The sequence below is a fragment of the Amia ocellicauda genome, chromosome 19, assembly GCF_036373705.1.
Source record: "Amia ocellicauda isolate fAmiCal2 chromosome 19, fAmiCal2.hap1, whole genome shotgun sequence".
NCBI lineage: Eukaryota > Metazoa > Chordata > Actinopteri > Amiiformes > Amiidae > Amia > Amia ocellicauda.
The window spans coordinates 15,061,325-15,082,774 of record NC_089868.1 but is presented as its reverse complement, the minus strand read 5'-3'; the positions used below and the strand labels follow the sequence as shown (position 1 = coordinate 15,082,774).

The 21,450-nt window shown below is 42.1% G+C and overlaps 1 protein-coding gene across 5 annotated transcripts in view; it reads right to left on the bottom strand.

The window, feature by feature from the left end:
- Positions 1 to 21,450, bottom strand: part of ptprfa (protein tyrosine phosphatase receptor type Fa) — a 206,526-nt gene that overhangs the window by 37,403 nt on the left and 147,673 nt on the right. For 3 of the 5 annotated variants that reach the window (XM_066691835.1, XM_066691834.1, XM_066691837.1), the window contains exons 11-16: positions 19,883 to 20,188; positions 16,429 to 16,622; positions 9,052 to 9,078; positions 3,848 to 3,965; positions 2,359 to 2,937; positions 700 to 797 (exon numbers count right to left, since the gene is read on the bottom strand). In XM_066691835.1, coding sequence (XP_066547932.1) covers positions 700 to 797; positions 2,359 to 2,937; positions 3,848 to 3,965; positions 9,052 to 9,078; positions 16,429 to 16,622; positions 19,883 to 20,188 — 1,322 coding nt within the window. The remainder of the gene's footprint in view (positions 1 to 699; positions 798 to 2,358; positions 2,938 to 3,847; positions 3,966 to 9,051; positions 9,079 to 16,428; positions 16,623 to 19,882; positions 20,189 to 21,450) is intronic. The other 2 variants (XM_066691836.1, XM_066691838.1) reach the window with 1 other exon arrangement.

Below are 21,450 nucleotides of genomic sequence, written 5' to 3'. Positions count from 1 at the left end.
CTCCCCAGTGGAATGAAAAGCAGAAAACCTTTAAGCTACGGAGCACGGAGGTTGGCTTATTTGCTGAACTCTTCCTTTGAGATGTAGCTACTATTTCAGGGATTATATAACACTTTTTAAAGTTCTGCAACAATAAGTAAACATTCATGTTTTTTTTCTTTAGCAGTCAAAAGCTAAGCAGACAATGTGAAACACTGAGAGCTCGCATTCTGTAAACACCACAGTCCGCGTGGATCAACTCCATGGGAGAAAAGTGTCCAGCAGATGACAATTTGCAACACAGTTCAATGCAATTATTATGTTTAATGAAAAAACAATTCCAATTTAAATGGATATTTGAAGCAATTAAAGACTTAGCCAAATGCTTCTCTATGATGTGTTAATTGCATAAATTATATAATGCAGAACTCTTTAAACAGTTAGACCATTTGAAAGAAGTAACTATAAGAAAATAATTAAATGGGAAGTAACATTTCAGCAATTGGCATGCAACTATGCTCAAAATTCCATGTATGTTAATACATCTTATTACAGACAACGTATTAATGGAAAGGGGGAAATAAATATATTTAAAAAACAAACATATAGTTTAAAAACATGTGTTGCACCTGGCTGCTGATTTTAACTTCTCATGGCACAACTGGAATAAAATGCAAAACTGAAAAACAAAACAGGGAAATTCCCAAAGTGGCTTCTTACCTTGAAAGGCACTTGAGGCTTATAGGACTCTGGCACTTCCCAAGTCAGTAACACAGAGGATTTCATGACAGATTTCACTCGGAAGCTCTTGGCAAATTCTGCAGGAGAAATACACAGATTTAACTGCCTCTATCTTTTAATGAGCTACCAGTTGTTGTATCTTTGTATTAAATGACAGCTGTAGGACACCCAGGGAATTTAAGGAAGCCACTATTGATAATGCCAAGAGACAACTCTGTAGGAGTTACGTATTTGGGCAGGGACCTAGGGACTCTTACAAGATTCTCAGTGCTACACAACAGAGGTACGATGTGTGGTTTGTTTTTCCATTGAAAACATTACTTAAAGTCTGTACCTTTGTTTTTCATTATTCCTCAGAGTAAGAGAACTGGATTCGATCATCTCAAAACACTCTTAACTGAACGGAAATTAATTCATGCACACATCATATTTAATCAGTTTAATAAGAAGTAGACAGACATCAGCTGTCAACAGAAAAAAGGTGTATACTGCTAACGCTGTAGGGTAGTATTTCAGTCCAGCACACACAGGGGAACCATTTGTTTATCCATACTATAAAGGAGAATTCAGATTGCCAGCATTTCTATATTGCTGTTCCCCAAGCCTATCTGAGAAATTCAGGGACTGGGAACACAATTTCCGAGGGCTCAAAGAAAATGAGTGAAAATACAGAAGGAACACAAACAGAAAATAATAAATGTTATTCACAAAGAACACATTGAGGGATTAATGCTTATTTTGTCTACTTCTGGTATATGTTAACACTGACAAAAGTGCTGCATTAAATAAAATGCAGCAGAGTTAGTGATGAATGGAGGCCCATGACAGAGAGAGAGAGAGGGCATACGATTCCTGGGGAGAGAGAGCACCGGCCCAGCTGTGCAATGCACTCTGGGAGTTTTATCCAATGTCAACGGTGCAACAGCAAAAAAACGATATGATATGATATGGTTCTTAAAATGACGTATTTATGTATGCCGTGTGTTGTGCGATTAATTTTTGTTAACCAAGATTGTGTGACGTGGACTGCAAAAGCACTACAATGTCAAACATTTCACTCACTGTGAGCTTGCATTCCGCGACTCCGAACAAAATGATAATATTGCAGTCGACTACCATATGAATAATGAATATACAGAATAAGCATGTGTATAAGAAGAAATTATAGTCTTAAGAAAGCCAAATCCACAATTTCCTATCTTAGGGAGTTAGACTATATGCAATTCGACCAGATATATAGATAAAAGTGCAAGAGACACAAAAGTGTGCTGTGACTGAAATTGGAAATGGTGAACACAGTAAACATGGCCCTTTGGTGTGCAAAACAAACTGACAGGACTCTTCCTCCCTCGGGTGAGAGTCCTGCTACCAAAAGGCCTGTGTCCCGTACCCACCCGCTCCCACACGTCCTACAACTGCTCACTTCTACTCCCATCTGCTCCTGCAACTTCCCTTCCACTCACACCTGTTCCTGGGAAATCCACAGCAATCTGCTGCCGACCTCACGGCGCTCTCCATGTGGTATGTATGTCAACACAGCCGGCGCGTGTCCAGGCATATGGGTCTAAAGCCTGGCATGTGCGTGCGTACAACGTGTGCATGTGTGTGTGTGCAGATGTCCGATAGAAGGCCGCTCACCAGACTCCACTGGCATGGTTCGGCTCTGGATGCTGGGGCTAATGGGGCCACCACCCTTGCTGGTGAAGGCCCTGACCCGGATGTCGTAGGTGGTGTCCGGCCGCAGTCCGTTGACGGTGATGTGGGTTTCGGTGGTGCTGTTGGTGTGGTTCTGCTGGCTGTTGATGTCCCTGTACACCACGAGGTACTGCACAATCTTGCCGTTGCGCTCCGACAGCAACGGCGGCTCCCAGGCCAGCTCGGTGGTGGAGGTGGTGAGGCCCACCACACGCAGGTTTTGAGGGAAGCCGCTGGGCAGGTCCTCGGCAGTGGTGATCTCTTTCACGTACTCCTCCCCGTTGCCGGCCCTGTTCTTGGCGCACAGCCTGAAGATGTACGTGGCTCCTTTGTGCAGCCCGGTGACTGTGTAGTGGTCATCGGTCTTCTTGAAGTCTCGGACATTGAATGCCTCCTCCTCACTGCGCTTGAACTGCAACTGGTATCCAATCAGCTCACCCACCATCTCCTTGGGCGGCTGCCACTGGATCAGGGCTGTGTTCCCTATGGTGGTGCTGATCATCATGGTGGGCTTCCCAGGAACTGCGGGGGCGGGAGACAACGTTAAAAAAAAACTAAAAAACGTCTCACTGTGTACAGAACCATGCCATGCTGGCAGCACAGGCTATTCAAAGGGACTTAGATAATATTCAGTTGTGGGCCGACACCTGGCAGATGAAATTCAATGTGGACAAGTGCAAGGTATTACATGCAGGTAACAAAAATGTCCACTATAATTACACTATGGGAGGAATAGAACTAGGAGTCTACATGGACTCCTCACTTTCTCCAGCCAAACAATGTGGGGAAGCAATTAAAAAAAAAGGCAAACAGGATGTTAGGGTATATTGTCAAAAGTGTAGAATTGAGAACAAGGGCAGTAATGTTCAGACTGTACAATGCACTAGTTAGAGCTCATCTGGATACTGTGGACAGTTCTGGTCTCCACACTTCAAGAAAGATATTGCTGCTCTAGAGGCAGTTCAGAGGAGAGCAACCAGACTTATTCCAGGTCTGAAGGGAATGTCCTACTGAGAGACTGAGGGACCTGAACCTTTTCACCCTGGAACAGAGGAGACTACGTGGGGACTTGATTCAAGTCTTCAATATCATGAAAGGCATCGACCACATCAAACCAGAGGAGCTTTTCCAGATCAGCAGGGACACACACACCCGGGGACACAAATGGAAATTGGGCTTCAAGGCATTCAAGAGGGAAAACAGGAGACACTTCTTCACACAGAGAGGCGTCACAATCTGAACAAACTCCCCAGTGATGTGGTTGAAGCTGAAAGTTTGGGAACATTTAAAAAGACTGGATAGTATCCTTGGATCACTTAGTTATTAATGGACACCAAAATGAGTATGATGGGTCAAATGGCCTCCTCTCATTTGTAAACTTTCTTATGTTCTTATGTATTTGGCTGTTGAATGAAAATGGCGCCATACTTACCAGCTCCTGTAGTGGTGATAACTTTGGCTTTACTGCGAGCCCCATCTCCCTTTGTCGTGTAGGCCGCTACCGTAACGGAATACATGGTTTCTGAGAGAAGCCCCGTGATAATGGCCTCCTGAGGAAATAAATGTTATAAAATGAGTTGCTGGGCGGTGCTGAGAAATTTGCACCCCCGTAACCGTGAACTCCACAAGAGTGCCTCCAAGCAAAACACCACATCGAAGTATCGCATCTGAAACATGCCCCCAACATTAAAACCATCATACGTTTCTATCGTGTCTTTTGGAAGCTTTTAAGGGAGAGCAGAATTCATAACGATCAAACTTTGATGGCTTTAATGGAGAAACACTGGAGCCTGCCTGTGAGGTGTTCCTTCACCGTCAGGCCATTGGAATATATATATAAATAGAACACCATTTAACACCAAATAAAATATACCATTTATGTCAGTGTTCACATCATACATTTAACCTGCCCCTTTCACCTTTCCAGACAGAAAACGGTTAGAGATTCTCACTGCGGGCTCGACTGAGACTTGCAGAAAGCTCGAACTGACAATCACGCTCTGTCGGAGAACCTCCCACGGTTGAGCTGAGCCGGGCACGGTGGTCCGCCAGCAACAGCGCCTTGACAACTGGCCTGGATCTGACTGGATCTGGGCTTGTTTTCAGGGTCTGTTTGTAGACTGGGTGAGAAACTCCCACCTTCGCTACGGTGTGGACAGGAATAAAGACTGCCATTGTCCTTGATTTAGTGAAATCAGCAAAAGCCAGGGTTTCACAATATGTGCTCTGGCGTGCTTTGGGTTCATTGAATGCTTCTTAGTGCGATTCTTTTTAATTTCCTCCACAATTCCTGTGAATTCCACGTTTTTTTATTTTAAAGCAGTTGATCTTGGCCAGAGAGAAAATCATATTATTCGAATATAAGGCTTAAGATTTTTAATAATATTTAATCATTTATATTAAAACTGACAAAAACAAAACAAGGCCATTGTTGTTTTTTTTAATTATGTTCCCATCATGTCAAATTGTCATATCACAACTGCATTAAAAAGAAAAAAACTTGAATCCCCTTTAACTGCTGTAAGAGCACTGCACAGCCAATACCCTCTTTGATTATATTGTCTCAGATTGATTATATTGTCCTTCACTTTTTTATAACCAATATATTATTACACACAGCAGAAAATAAATACTTACTTCATTAACTGCTGAGGAAATGAACACTGACATATATGGTAACCACACATGACCAAACACACAATCCACCATTAAAAAAGATAAAAAAACACTAAACAAATGGCTTGATTAGAAAAAGCCAGCGTGTGTAGTTTGTTTCCAGTGTGTTGAGCCATTCTGATCAAAGCACTTCTAGCATTCAGAAGTGTTCGTGCTTCTTTAATTACATCAGCTTGTGGGACGGGAAGAATCATCCAGATCATTAAAAGGGCACAATATCAAAACAGCAACCCCCTTGGTTTTCGTTTTTGATCTTAATTGCAGGGTTTAACTGCAAAAACATTCCCACAACAGCAAAAAATCTCAAGACACGCACACAGGAGAGCATGCCCACCCCTTGCGTTATACAGTCACACATTCAGAATCACCAGCAAGGCGACACGAAATCCCACACCAGTGAAACACACTCCCATATATACCACACACAAACAACTGAGATGCGAGCACAGACATCTCACACACGCACAATTAGCAGGTGTCTCAGCAAGCAGAGCTCATAGACAAAGTGCCGTTTTATTTTGTATATATGTGTGTGTGTCTGTGTGTTTCTATATATAGACAATTCCTGAAAAGAGTAAAATTCAATTGCAATCAATAGCAATAAAAACTAAAACAGGAAGCTGGAACTCCATAGTGGGAACCAAATAAACTTCTCTAGTTGCTAAGGGTGCAAACCAGCCGATACACAGACACCGGAGAGGGTGGGTCCGGCTTCAAAAAGAACAGGAATCAAATCTGGAGGGGATTTCCAGGGCAGAACACCCACTAAGGTATATTTTCTGAAACCGTTGTATCGCCCTCAGACCTCAGATCCTGACTGAAACTAGCATTCATCATAATAAAGTTAAAGCTTTCTAATTATGTCCTCTTTTGAAGAATTTTAGATATTTATTGCATTATTAATAGTTTCCTTCATTAATTAAACCTTTGGTTTCTAATTATGGCAATACATTTACTCTTTTTTATATTTTTTATTAAGCATCCCAGAGTTGCTCATTTAAATATCAAATGGTTATTTCCTCCTCCCCTAAAGAGCGAGACAGGAAAGAAAGAGAAAAACTGAATTATCTGAAGCTATTAAGTTCATTGTGAATGTCTCAGTGCTGGGTTGCATAGCATTAATACTGCACTGGGGTTTTATTGTTTTGGTTAAATCCATTTATGTTTAATTACCAGAAGAGTCCTAGATTTTGCAAATGTTATCTTGACCCTCAAGCATACAAATCTGCAAAATTGTAGATCAGTTACAAGGTAAATGAAAACAAAAGGAAAAAAATGACCAGACTCTTGTCGAATGCAAATTTAACTGTTGGGAAAAATGTGAGAAAAACGGCCATTATTAGACTACATCAGATCTAGAATTAGTGAATGTGTCAAATCTTTGAATTTCAAGATTAAAAACACAAACAGCAAGATGGAGAAACAAGTAAAATACTGTTTTCAATGAAGAAAAGGAAGCTAGATGATTCCCAGACAGTGAATGTATATCAATCAGGGCTAAATTAGTTTTCAAATCCTTGATCAAGCCTTTGGGAATCAAGCCTTTGGGATCTAAACAGATCAATAAACAGTTACAGAGTCACTGACACAGCTCCTCTTGACTTTAAAGAGTTAACATTGAAAGCAAGGAGATCTGTTTGGACCCGTACTACATCAGTCACAGCCCATTGAAAAATCCCATGGATGAAATACACAATTACATGAAGGCTGACCTAATAAATAAACATTTTTTTATTTTGACTACATCCGAGTCTGGTTCTTTCCCAAAAAGGGGCTTTAAAGTGTAATAGAGTATTTTATTATTATTATATATTTCTTAGCCAACGTTCTTATGCAAGGTGATTTTCACATACAAATTACCCATCGACCAATCAGCTACACTTTGTTTGATTGAATTCAAGTTAAAACAGCGTTTCATTACTAATCCTATTGGACTCCTTTGGATCCATTGTCTGGGATTTTTATTTAGTTTGGAACAACAGGGTCTTTCATCTGTCTGTGTCTTCCAAATATTCTTGTGTATCTGGGGTGAGAAGTGTTAGCTGACCTCGGCATGAAAAGTACAGGGTCCTGAGCTCGTCATAACAATGAACACGTGTGCAGAATGAAAACAAAACACAGACCACACTTGGACAAACCACCACAGCAAAAGTCCCATGCCAAAAATCATGTGGCGGTGCAGTGGGTGGAGCTGTCTTAGTCAGGTGACCTCTCCCTGAGACTTCTGGGAGATGTAGTGTGGCCAAAGCCAAACACCCACTGCACTGTCACAATACCCAACATCACACACGGACAGCAGCGAACTTCACAGACACAAATGCTCTTCGAGGAAAGTAAGACACAAAGAAACCAAACAAGAATGTGCGGGTTGCAGGAGACAGGTTTTAACCCAATTTTAGCTTCATGATGATTCCTAATTCAAGAAGTGTGCCGTTAGGCAAAACTAAAACTAAGTCTTCCAGTCACTCTCCAATCCCCACAACTGCCCTCTTGACTCCTGGACGGTTGATCTCTATCTGGATGTGCCGATTAAATCCATCAATCAGAGCCCAGAGAGCCGCCATCGGAGGTCTATCGCAACGCAGCAGCCAGACTGCAGGTACGGCAAGTCCCGGCAAGCACAGCGCATTCTTTGGTGTCGGCAAGCTCTGCATGAACATGCCGCTCGATCCGCTGCCAGTTGTTTTGGCAGGAGCGGAGAAAAAAGACAGAGGTGTGGGGAGGGGCTGGAAGAAACGATTTGCGTGTAAACCACAGCTTAACCTTTGAAAATCAAAACAAAGAAATGGATTTACAACCACGTCTCCTGCAAGCCCACATACGCGCCGGGTTCTCACGCAAACGAGACGCCACGAGAGCCAGGGAGAGAGGGCTGGAGACGGGAACGCGGCTGTGGATTACAGCTCGGCGCTTTCATCTGCAGCTCGCTCTCGCTGTCTGCAAAACACACCACTGGGTCCTCCTGGTTCCCCTTTGAAGCAGAAAGGAATATATTCATATTCATTAAGCAGATGTCGAGGTGGCTAAGGGAGATCTGTACTTTATACAGTTCTCCCACAAACACACCAGGCCTCCGCAATACTTTCTCCATCCCTTCAAACCGCACTTTGCTGGGAGCCAAGCAGATTGTATAAAGGAAACATAATGTATATACATATATTTACTGGAGGAAAGAAAATATCCTGCATTATCACTGGATTTAAATTGGAAATTGGGTTACCAGAGAAGGCTGAATAACGGGAGAGTGCTCAGTAGTGTTAGTATGAAGTGTTGTATGATGAGTGTTCAGTGTATAGTGGCTTAATATTAAGAGACAGATTTAGAGAGTAAGTTTACAAAGAGGGTGGAGAGGATAACAGTCTTATAGCGGCGACTTATTTAGAACAGTCAGCGGCAGAACGATGGCAGTGTATAGGCAAGTCCGAAGGGGCGCCGAGATGAGAGAGTATTATGGAAATAGAGATTCAGAAGGAGGGTAGAGGGGACAGATTTCTTTGGAGAACATTTGAACCGGGAACATCATAGTGGATTTGAAGTGTGTAATATCCTATTAGTGACAGAGACTACAGTAGTGCAAGACCTTACAATCAGGGAGTAGTGTGGAAAATTCGGCAACTAATTTAAAAGCAGGATGGTGGTGGGGGGATGGGTTGCTCACATATAGATTAAAAAAAATAAAAATAAATGTCATGCTGTTTCACAAGCTGCTTGTTCCATGTATATGAAGCTTTAACAGTGAACTGCTTTAAAGGATAAAAGTTACTGCGTTTGCAGGTTTCCCTGGCACAAAAGCTCTTAGCAAACGTGTTAAAAAAAGAGTGCGTTAGTTTCTACTGAAGCACGGGCGGAGGTGGGGGGGTGACGGGACAGACAGGGTAGTGTTATACAGTATTCCCAGGGGCCCAGTGCTGCGTAAAGAAACCCGTCTTGCACAGACTGCCACACACTTCTGTTACTCACATAGTCCGTCGACTCCTCAACTTTCCACTGATGGGAAAAAACAGATGGAGGAAAAAAGGAATAAAAAAACATGGTTTTGAAGGAACAGCTGTAAGAAAGGGTTTACAGCAGCTGAGGTTAACAACATGCTCTGTGGGTGACATTAGGAGCTACAGGACATGGTGATATTAGTTGTTAGGAGGGAAAGCTGCACTTGGGGATTAAAATGTGTTTATAGGCTCTAAGGGCAAGAAATAAAAAGAAGATTAATATATATATATATATATATATATATACACACACACACACACACTTTTCATTTGTTCCTAATTCTTGTTTATGTATGTATATATATATATACACACACACACACACATATATATGATGACAACCAATTCAGTTCCCCAAAACCAGAGTGACATTGCAGTCAGTCATTCCAAACAGTGCCACCTGCTGGAAGGAAGTGACAGTGGAGGTGTTAGGTGTCAGAGCTACTGTAACCCCTGCACTGAAGTCAGTGTTTGGCAGTGCGGACTAGACTTCTTTTCAGGATCAGCCAGCGGGTTCCTGCAACAGAAAAAACACAGTATATGCTCCACCACGGCTCGGCGCTGGACACCCTGAAACTGAAAACACAGGTTAAACTCCTTGGGGAGAATGAATCTGGGATATTTACAGTCAACCTTTGGCAAGAGTTCAGAGTCTTAGAACTGACATTACACTTTGTAATGTGTGTCAATCGCACCGGAAAGAGGTGCAAGAAATCGTCAGAGAATTCACTCTTGTAAAGCCCACTAGCGTGAAGAAAACAAGTGTGACAATAAATACTTGACAGAGAGAAGCCCTCTGCCCTCTCGCCTGTTGGGAATTGAATGCACTGTCTTGCTTTTCCCTTGTTGTAGTGGGTTAAAAGCACAGACTATTTATCTGACAGAAAAGCGGGGGATAACTATTCATATAATGTGTAACGTCAATCATTTGTCTGTCATAACGGACATTTGACAAGTTACTACCTGAGAATTTACCGCTCAGCATATCCATATTAATTTCCATATATATTTAATATATTTTATTCGCAAATTATTCAATTGAGACGCCAGGGCTCATTTTCAGCGTTCATGTCCCTTTGCGGGAGGCACCATGAAATCAAATTACTCTCGGAGTGCCTACTGTGAAGTAAACCTCTGCTCAAACTTTCTCTGCAGCCAGAAACATGTCGGTGAGTGCTGTACCGTGAAGTGATAAAAGAAACGTCAGAAATGAGACATGCAATATAGCAGTTGGTGGGGGGGGGGTTAAAGTTATGGTCAACACATTTAAACAATGCTGTACGTGTACTTAGCAAGTATAGCATTAGCAAGACGACAACTTTATTACACAGATACTCAGAAACGGAGAGAAAAGGCAAACGTAGTCATATTTGATGTTCCTTAATTGCAAATACGCACATTACATTTTTTTATATCCAGGGTCCAAACTAATTATCGTTATGAAAACCATGGGATCCCATTGAAATGTTTATGATACCTAGATATTCAAGATGGCTGACAACAATAACACAAAAGTATATATAAACATCTAGCAGTTTTAATTCAAGTTAAATTGAAAGTGAAGGGAAATAAGAACGCACTCTCTACCGTGATTTGTGTAGCCGTCAGTACTGTGGTACTTCTGAGTAACAGAACTCAGACCAGAAGAAAGCACAATAGCAATCCCCCCCCCACACACAAATGCCATTTACGAGGGAATGTTTGAAATATATTAAAAAGAGCTGTTTTCACAGAGCAAAAGACATCGCAGTGCTGCTGCGCAGAGGTATGAAATACGGCACGGGACCCGTACGCGCAATCTCTGTCTTTCATGTGCATGTGTTTAAGTCTTTAGTTACTGCTCTTATTTATTCCTTTTGCCAATAGTGTGTTTATGACATTTTATTTCATACTCAATATACTAGGAATGCACAACAGAAATTCAGCAGTCTCTTTTCCCATAAATCCACCCCCAACCCAACATTTCTTGCTAAAGCCGCTTGCAGGCGGGATGATTTAGGTCTCCTTCAGAGCTGCTGTTATGTGTCTGTCACTGACTTGAGGTGAAATTTCACCTCCAGAGGTTATTCATTTTGCTTATTCAGCATTGAGCCTGGGGATTAGATTTTTTTCTCTCTCTTCTGTTCCCAAGCATATTGTTCACCCATTCCTTGTGTTCGTATTTATTGTGCTGCTCTCTCAATACACTATGCTTCCCCTGTCCCGTCTTTTTTTCTTCCAAACCAGACAGGCTGTGTCTTATAAATAAGGGCAATGGGAATTCGATTTTGTGTGTAGCCTCTATATATTACATCTCTCAAACACAGCTAACACGTACAAAGCTGCCAATTCAGAATTAGTTCCAGGGTTGGAGAGCATCTGTACGATGGTCTGTGGCTCTTTTGACTGATTGCAAATAGAAACAGAAGATATACACCACCTTTTGGTTCTTTAAAAACTGCTTCATCATAAAGCATTTGCTGGCAAGTGCAACTAAACAAATGTCCTCTTATCTACCCAGATGGTACCTGTGTATCGCAATGCAATGCGGCATCTTAAATGAAGTGTGGGGAGGGAAAAACAGATTCAGCTTTTTAATATCTTTTAAATGTACATTTTCTGTATTCTTGCTTTTGTAAATGACCTTAATTTCCCTGCACTTTTAATTATCTGGCAGGCAGTTCATGTATTCACTGTTAGCTTCACTGGCATCCCTGACAGGTGCCAAAGAACCCACACTGGCATGCCTGTGCTCTCCTTGAGCTGTAAACTCTACTAATTACAATTTTTCTCAAATTTAGGAAGATATTAAACACATTTCGTCATTATATATATATATATCAAGCACTTTCGAAATGCAGCTGTATTTAATTATTTCACAATTTCCAATGCTGCCTGAAAAACACATTTAAGATATATAGCACATATGTGTGTGTATGTGTGTGTGTCAGAAAAACAAACTAAAAAAGAGCTTGCTGAATGGAATGAGCAGGAGTGTCTGAATTTGGCAGGATGTAATCAATTGTGATGTGCTGTATCCGAATGTCAGAACTTCTTACTGAAAGCAGAAGCAATGTGCAAACACAAAGGCCTCACAGGCAAGAGACCTGCCAAGTGTGGAGATCTGAAGATGTAGCGGATTGGGTAAAGAATCACAGACCCAACACAAATCACATTCCCGTCGTCAGTGGAACTTATACGGAGGGCCTGAATACTATCACATACTTTACAGCCCCTGCTGGAACTGGTGTACATCAAGACACAAAATATACATATTGAGTATATTTGTGAGAAATATATCCAAAGCATTTTCTGAGTCGTGTGGTTTACAGCTTTGCTATAAAGCAGGAGGCGGCCCAATAGCGCTAAGACAAATACTTTGAACGCTGGTCAGTTTATTAAGATGAATGTTGTTTTTTATTTTTCGAGAAAGCAAAAGCTGAACGAAGGATGCAAATGAAAAATAAGCTTTCGTGGGATTCTTGAAACTGCAATCCCAGGAAAGCTTCTTTTTCATTTGCATCCTTCGTTCAGCTTTGACACGGGAATGAACGGCCCCTATGCCACTTTTGCTGGATAGTGCCAACTGAACCATGAAGTACTTGAACAGTGGAGCTATGAAGCTAAATAAATCACCTTTTAAACAACAAATCCCCTTCCAAGACCAAAAAGTCTCTTCCAGGACACGTGTTAGTGGGAAAGTGATAAGACAATCTCTCCAGATCTCGTCTTACTCCTACGGGGTAGGCTGACGTCATGGTGGACACGGAGATAGTGAGAGAAGATAAGGTAAACAAAGTCTGAGCCAAGATCGTTTACAAGCAACTGCCTCCCAAAGCCAAGCCTGTATGAAGATGTTCACCCACATAGCATGGCACATATCAGATCGACAGCTCCAGACTGCACCGGGCTGGGGAGGCCGTGTGAGGTCTACCCAAGGGAGGCACGCAGATCTGGCCAAGGGTGTCTAAAGCATAAACAACCGCAGCAGAGAACGTGGTGCTGGAGGAGAAACGTGACTTGTACTGTGCTGCTCAGATTATAAATAGATTTAAAAAATTTTTTTTTTGCCAAACAAGGTCATTGAGTAGGCACAGAGCATAGTCTGGCCTTGTGTTAAAAATAAAAGATCTACACTTCCCACACTGTCTTCCACTTTTTCTTTTTCTTTTATTTTCAGTGACTTGTCCCTGGTTAAAAAAAAAAAAAAAAGTGTTGACCACAGCTTAAAGAAAGAAAGATGAACATTTCTGAAAAGAGCTCCTAATCTGATTAGACAGGCCTCCTGTTTCAGGAGCCGTTGAACTCTGTTTGTGGGGGGTTTGGATTTGTTTCAGATGCCAAACTATAAACATGGGGCCTCTGTCATCACAACAAGTGGAAAAGATGTTGTCCATGAAGACCTCAGGGATTTGTCCCCGAAAACGGGGGTGACACCCTTTCCAAGTTTCTACTCTGTGTGTCATAGAGGAGTGAAGAAGTCAGCGAAGAAATAAGGGTTTATATTCTTGAATGTAACTAACTTTCCAGGCCGGCATTCTGCCACCTTTAAAAACCACAATGGCATCTGCAGGTATACAAAAGGTGTGGAAAAGTATACCGTCAAAGAACCAAATAACTTTATTTTGGAAAAACAGACTAACTCTGCTCTAGCCTCCCAAAAAATAAACATATTTAATGAAGACCATGTCTAACTTGCTGTTCACGTCAAGTAAAAGCAGCTTGTCAGATCAAATCTCAAGTATTTGTGTTCATAGGTGAATAGTGATGACCCTGTTTTTTTCTATTTGTGTTTTTTTGTGTGGAGAGAGTGGAGTGAAGTGCAGGGGAGAAAGCAACACAATAGTGCGACAGCGCGACACAGGGGAGAAGGAGCAGAAATATAAAATGTGCCTCCGAGGAGCAGGAGTGAAAAATGATTCATGGCCAGGCTAACCCCTAAATCAGTTAATCACTGCGTCGCCGGTTTATTTACTACTGAAAATGATTCAGACACGTCTTGTTCCGAATTGATTTTCGTTATCCACAGCACTTTTTTTTTTTACCCCCCACTGCTCCCCTTTCAACCCAGTAAGGTTATACATATGGCAAAGTAACAGTTTGCAATGCTAAGTGAAGACACCGCCGGCATTTCAATGCAAAAAACAAGCAAACGCGGAATACTTATTTTCTGAACGTTGGACCTGGAAGATTGATATTGATGTTGAGGATATTTTAGTTTTGTTTGGTTTCGGAAGAAACGCTTGAAAGGAAAAGCAAAAATATGATTTTTCCCACTTTGCTGTTCTTATTAAAGATAGGACCTGTTTACTGTCGTAAACAGTCTCTCTAAACCCCCCCGCTTCTTTTGGGGACCACTATTGTGTAGTACAAGCCTGAACAAGTCACTAGTTGGGCAACACATTCGCACACGCATTCTTGTTCCAGTGCTAATGGGCTGCAAAGAATGTAAACTTATCTAAGGCACAGCTTTGAGACTATTTGAATCTACAGAGCAAGGGCTAGAGGGCAGTGGTACAGAGTATTGTTTTTAAATGCAGAGGCCTTTATCAAATCTGTTTGTGTACACCAAGCTGATAAGAGAAGAATGTACAAACAGAACTAGAGGTGTAACCTTATCCAAGGAAGAAAAAAAGAAAAAGAAAACACTTCACAATGCCATAACTCAGTGAGCAGTGAAAACAGCGGGATTGTTGTGGCTGAACTGAAGCAGACAAGATCCTGGCAAAGGCAAGCCAGGTTGTGCGTTTTGAGGTGAACGTCCTTGCAAACCGAACAATTTCAGAGCAATGGCTGCTACACCTAAGGTCAGAGTGAAATGCTGGAGTTTGTGAGTCAAATGCTGATGTGAAAGAACATTTGCGGTGATAAATATGAATGTAATGTCCAAAATATGCAACACGTAAGGTCAGTCATTTCTCTTTGTGTCTTATCAGTGTCACAATTCAGCTGAGTGTACAAAGACTCCCCAAACTGGGAGAGGCTTCTCTGAGGACAATAAAAGGGCCAAGAATGTTCTGTGTTTGTTAAATTCAATCAAAGCACATTTCAGCAGGCCAATTAATAAAACTGATCTTACGTTTACCAAGATTCAGCTTTTCTTTCTTGAATGTAAATTTTAACGTAGCTATTTTTTTTTTTTTTTACAGATTTTCCTTAATCCTCTTTTTAATTTTACAATTCAATTTTAGATTAAAGGATTAGAGTGATTAAAATGACAGGAAGGTCACTGGAACATCAATTTGCATTAAACAGATATCAGCTGTACAAAGTGTGGAAATCTGGTTGTTTAATTTACTTTACGACTAAATCTAATATTTATATAAAGAATACATTACAACGATCATTACAAAAAAAAAATCTGTACCGTCATCGCAATTATTATACTAATTAGCCAGAAACATAAATGCAAACAATCTGAAGTGCTAATAATTTCTCCTAACCCAGGCACTGACTGATCTGTGTATGATTATTTAAATCCCCAGCTGTATCATCTTACTTGACTTGGATAATTCTAGACTGCTCTTTAGTGATGCATACTTAAACAGGTGAATTCATATCGGTAATTGCGGCACAGCACACTGTGTGGTTTGTATGCACACGTGTGCAGACATGTAGATACAAACACACTCCTGGATAACAATCCTTGGCCCGTATTCATCCATGTCCCTAGTTCTCTACACAAAGGATGATTTAGATATTCATGAATATGTGAATTTGTGTTCAGGATTCAACTCTGCTCTCTCTAATCGCCACTTTTCTTTAGGCAATTTAACATCTACGCAACAAGTGGGTAGAAATCACATATAATTTATGAACAGGATAACAAGGCAGTGCATTTTATGAGCTTTAAAACTCAAGGGGTATTGGAATCTAAACAGGGTAATAAAGTAACAAGCAAAATTAAATGTTCGTAATTAGCATATCACTTGTTGAACGGGTTTTCAGTTCTTACCCATCCCCTCCACTATCAGGTTGTCTGCCTGAAGTGGAGTGGAAAGGACTAAGTTTTTAACAAGTTTTAATAACGCAAAGACCGTTGAAAATGTGGCTTTTTGAGATCTGAAACTAGATCTCCTACATAATCTCACCACGCTGGGCCAGTGGCGGCCATGTTGCTCATGGTTCCTGGACTGTCCTTGTCTCCAGTATCTTCAGTGACACCCACCCACCTTTCCTTGGACATAAACTGGTAGTTATACACAACATACACAAAGGCTGCGGTCGTGTTATAGCACACGCGTCCAACACTAAGGTCAATTCACTGAAAACCACCAACAACATATCCATTTCCTCAACAATCACTTTCCGATTACTCCCCGTGCCTGGACTTCAGGATAAAGACGGTGTGGTTACAGGCTTGTCGTACCTGGGCTTCAGGAAGGGACACGTCCATGATGTTGGGCTGCCCCCGTGGCTCTCCATTCTCCAGCCGGGAGAAGATGACCTGGTAGCCGCGGATCTGGCCGTGCTGCTTGACCGAGAGGGGCGCCTTCCAAGTCACCCGGATGGCGGTGGAGTTGACTGCTTCGGCTTCAACCTTCCTGGGAGGAGCGCCCGGCACTGAGAAGGGTCAGGAAGGGGCAAATTAGACAAAAAAACAGGGGCAACGGATTGCAAGAATCATGTAAAAGGTTAGAAACACCATTTGGCATTCAGATAAAAATAAGGAAATTTAAACCTAAGCTAAATATTATAAGCGATTAGCAGTGGTTGATAATTTTAGAATTTAAGTTGTGTTTCTGCTTGTTTGCAACTTTAAGCCTTAAACTCTGGAGCAAGGGGATACATAAATATAAATACATACACACACACACACATACATACACATATGCATATATATATACATATTATAGCCACACACATACACATATTCACACAGGTTTGGTAGTGCTGCAGGCACCTTTAAACAGCCAGCATGGAGTCTTTACAGTCTATTTGTTCCCATGAACACTGGGGTGCTTTGGAGTAAATCAGCCCTTGTACTCAGAGCTGTAAGGCCCGCAGGAAGACCCAGTAAAGAATGAGCAAATTAGGAGTATATTTCCTGTGAAGGATTAAGGGACAGAAAGGAAGTAGAAGGCTATGTTTGTTTGGAAAGGGAACTGCAAAATGTATAAATATATACAACATATAACCTATTGAGAAGTTCCTTTTCTTTTAATATATGTACAAACACTGTCATTAAAATAGTCTGACAGCATTTCCCTCTCAGTTTAGGAACTAATCTAAAGCAAGAGCAAGCAAAGCAAAGCAGCTCCAGGGATGCACTTGCTCTTAAACGGTCTCTATATTTAGCACTGACCAGAGACCTTACAAACAATCTCACAAATTGAAGGTCCCAGGTGTATAATTGATCCTGATGCAGTATTTGTTCATTTCCACGTAGTGTCGTTTTAATTGTATTTGTATTTTTTACACCTTCGAGGCATTGCAGTCATTCCACAAGAGTTGTTAATTTAGGTATCAAAATGCTTCCATATTAAACAAATTGGCCACAGCTCATCTGGTAGTCAGGCTGAAGCAACGTGAGACTGATTTGACTGCCTTCTGTAATTTGATAAAAAGCCAGTGGAGAATGTGAACATATCGTGTCAGTCACTCAGGGACGCTCATTTCTGGTTTAACCAATACATTACATTTCGAGAGGAGACAAGCTGAACTTTCGAGCCTCGCTGACCAGGTATGGGGAGATTACCGCTAAGGCCGGGACGCTCATTCTTCATCGGATCAAGGACAGGTTATGCTCCAGTGAGATGTTAAATTTCTTTTAATTATGGAATGAAAAATTGGCTGCATTTCAGTGTATTAAGACTATTAATTATGAAACACAGCCTCAAATGGGGAATAAGGTGGCTCACAACCAAGCAGAAAATAGAGGAGTAATGATTTCTGGTGGTAGATTCGTGTCCCTGAATCGGAGGCGCTGGGTTGGCCAGCTAACCGTCAGAAGTGACCTCTAAATGAAGCTGTATTTTCTACACCCTGCAGACCAGAGGGGTCAAACAAGAGTAGGGCAGAAAAACTGAGACATGTGAAGGATTTAAAAGTCAAATAGAAACCAAGAAAAGGAGAGAAAGGAAACTGACATTAGTATAGAAAAGGCAGAAAGACAGTCACTGATACTGATTAGCATGAATGGAAGACTACCTAACCAGATGTGCAAGTTGGGAACAGTTGGTAACGAACTGTCAGGAAAACCACAAAAAAACAAAAACAGCACGAGAAGCCCCCTACCTATGCCCCGTGGGAATTGTGTGCAAATGGAGTTGGGCGCTTAGGGGAGCAGAGTTAATCCCGTTAGCTAAAGCACAACATATGCCATCTCTGGGAGGGCAGCGCCGGCTGTATCCAGTCAACGGCTGAAAGAGTTTCTGCCCTCCGAGAGAGAATGCTGCCCGCAAACACCAGCCGCTTCCATCAGCTGAGGCCTACAGATGTGGGCTTGGATCACCGAGACGCACCAGTCAGGCTGTTCCCATTACCCGGCCGTTCCTCTGCTGCCTGCCAAGCGTATTGGGCCTGACAATACAGAGTGCGAATTGGCAGCTGAGCTCAGTCATCCAAGAGCAGCTGCAAACAGGACGAGATTACCAATCTCCCCATGGCACTGCCTTTCTCCACAGAACAGATGCAGACAATATAAACCCAATAAAGGACAAGGGAATCAAATTAATAAAGACAGCAGAAAACATAAAATGATTAAAAGGCAGGAAAAGAAAGAAAAAAAAATCCCAGAAATTCGTGAACGACATCACACTGGTTAGTTTATTAGCTCCGCAACAGCCGCCCTGCAGAAGATGCTGTCAAAAAGCAGTGTTTAGTAGATTAGAATTGAAGCTGTGGCAAGGCTTAGGTGGCAAACGGTCTTTATCAGCAGCAGCAAGAAACCGCCGATGAGCTGCCATGGTCTTAAGCCATTTTAAAGTCTCGCTGCTTATCTAGAGCACACTTCGATTTTCTTGAGAGGACCAGTACAAGTACAGATTTGTCTCAGACTTTCAATTCAATGATTCGGGTTTTTGAAAGGTCAAGCCTTCGTAAACCTCGTGCTCCACACAACTTAAACCTTTGGATACCAAAAAAGTGATAAGCTTAAGTCTATTTTCGAGTTGTAGGAAAACAGAAACGGTTTTTTGCTGGCTTGCTCTCTTGATGGTTCGCAAACAACCATCAGTTTGCCATGAGAGAGCAGTGCCAGCTTTTTGAGAAATGTACAAATTTGCTGAGGTTGCCCATATTCTTCTTTTTTGATAATTTTCTTTAATCATACCTTAAAAAAAACATATACATTGGCTGTTTACCCTGATCTCATTTGTTTGAACCTGGGGTTAGACCCAATGAAAACATCAATTTGGTTCCGATTTTGTTTAGGCCTTGATTTCAGTTTCAATTATCCATCAGGAAAGGAAGTCAGATTGTCACCTATAAACAAAGATGAATCAAAGGAGCACACAGATTCCCTCGCAAATACAAAGGTTATGAACATACAGCGGGCCTTGGCGACAGTCCAGCATTACCAGTGAGAGGAGGGCACAATTTTTAAGCTTGACTGTACAGTGTAGATGAATTGGGGTGTTACCAATGTCAGTCTAACCCTTGAGTGATAAATCTGAACTGCCATAATATTCCTTTTTACTGGTCTTCTGAAGAAAACCTTGAAAATAAAACCTGAATCCATGAAACCAGATCAATGAGAGAGAAAGGGAGAGAAACAAAAAATCAAATAACATAAAATCACCAAAAAAAAAAAAAAAAAAAAAGTGTGGCATGCTGGTGCCGCATGCAAAGTGAGTTAGTAATGGGGTGAGTGGTGAACATACCATCCTCGTTGGTTCGCACATGCACTGGAGGGCTCTCTGGTCCCGGGCCCACGTCTGTGTGGGCTCTCACCCACACCTGATACTCAGTCCACTTCTCCAGGCCCTCCAGGACATAGCTGGAGGCCTCAGGCGCTAATCCGGACACCTCATGTCTCTCGGCATCTTCCCCGCTCACGGACTGATAGGCGACGGTGTACTGGGCAATGGCTCCGTGGCGGCTCCCGGCTGGGGGGGCCACCCAACTCACCTTGATACTGGTGGAGCTCAGACTGACTGCGTGCACGTCTTGGGGGGGTGCGGAAGGGGCTGAAAATACAACGGGGACGATGAAGCGGGGAGAGAAATGGACGCTCTGGACTGGGAGGAGAGCTCTCTTTAGCTGGGCTGAGGGAGGAGAAGCTTGGAGGCTTTGAAAACCTTGCTTTCTTTTTTATCCCCCTGCTGTAAAGACAGTGAGAGCTGCTAACAAACTGCAGTACTGCCAGCCTATCTTGAGGCAGGCAGCGTCCGTTACACAGCATGTAGGTCACAACACAGATGGGCGAGTATTCAGCTTACATCAGCATCTCCCATAAGACCGAGATTCAATTGGTCCTGACAGAGCTAATCACCAAACCCTGCTCTGTGTTTCACTGTAACCCTTAGACATTCCCATGTATGCATTAAGAAATGTCAGCACTGTAATGGTCATTTGGTTGAAGAAATATCAGCATCAGATGGGTGCCTGACCCTGGGGGGGGTTATAATAAAGTGTCACATACTCAAATTCCAGACACAGAAAAGGGGTCCATTTCACAGGATCTCCTTTTAATCCCAGAAACAGGTTTGTTAGCAGCTCTGACTGTGTTGCTTCAGTATCAAAAGGCTCTCAGAGTCTTGGCGAATGGAAATAAACCCTCTTAGCAAATTCTCCACAGTCCAGAAGTAAAACAAAATGGCAAAAATGGAATAACAATGGCAAAACTCAAAACGAAGAACAAAAACAACAGGCAAAAAAAACAAAAAGGGCATTTTCCACATGCAGGGGCACAGAAACTTAAAATACAGCATAGCTCAAACACGGGGAGGTAGGGAGGCGGGGGGGGTGGCGTGTTTGGTTGGGAAAGCAAATCTCTTGCATGCCTGCTTGCAGTTTTAGTAACCAGAGGAGCAAGCACAAACAGAACAGTTTTAAACTCAAAGCACTTGTGATCGTTCGAGAGGACCACATTTGTGAAACGGTTGAAACTCAACAATTAAAATCATTACAGAGGCCGTACCTCTGCATCAAAAAACATAAATAAGCAAACAAATAAACAAATAAAAAAGCCCAATGTAAATCACACACATTTTACACATCTGTTCTAGTTGTCAAATGCCTGAAGATCAAAGAAGAGGAGGTTTTACTCAAGGAGAACGCTGCCAGGGTGTCTACGTGCAGCACAGGCAGCGCGCTCCTCATTTTAGTGACATGCTCACAGATCTCAAGGGATTTCTGACTCACTCTGTCAGAAAGCACCGAGATAAGGAGTCAGAATCAGAGAGGCAGGTTTCAGGCCTCTGTTCCTATGGGAACTGAACCCTGGGTG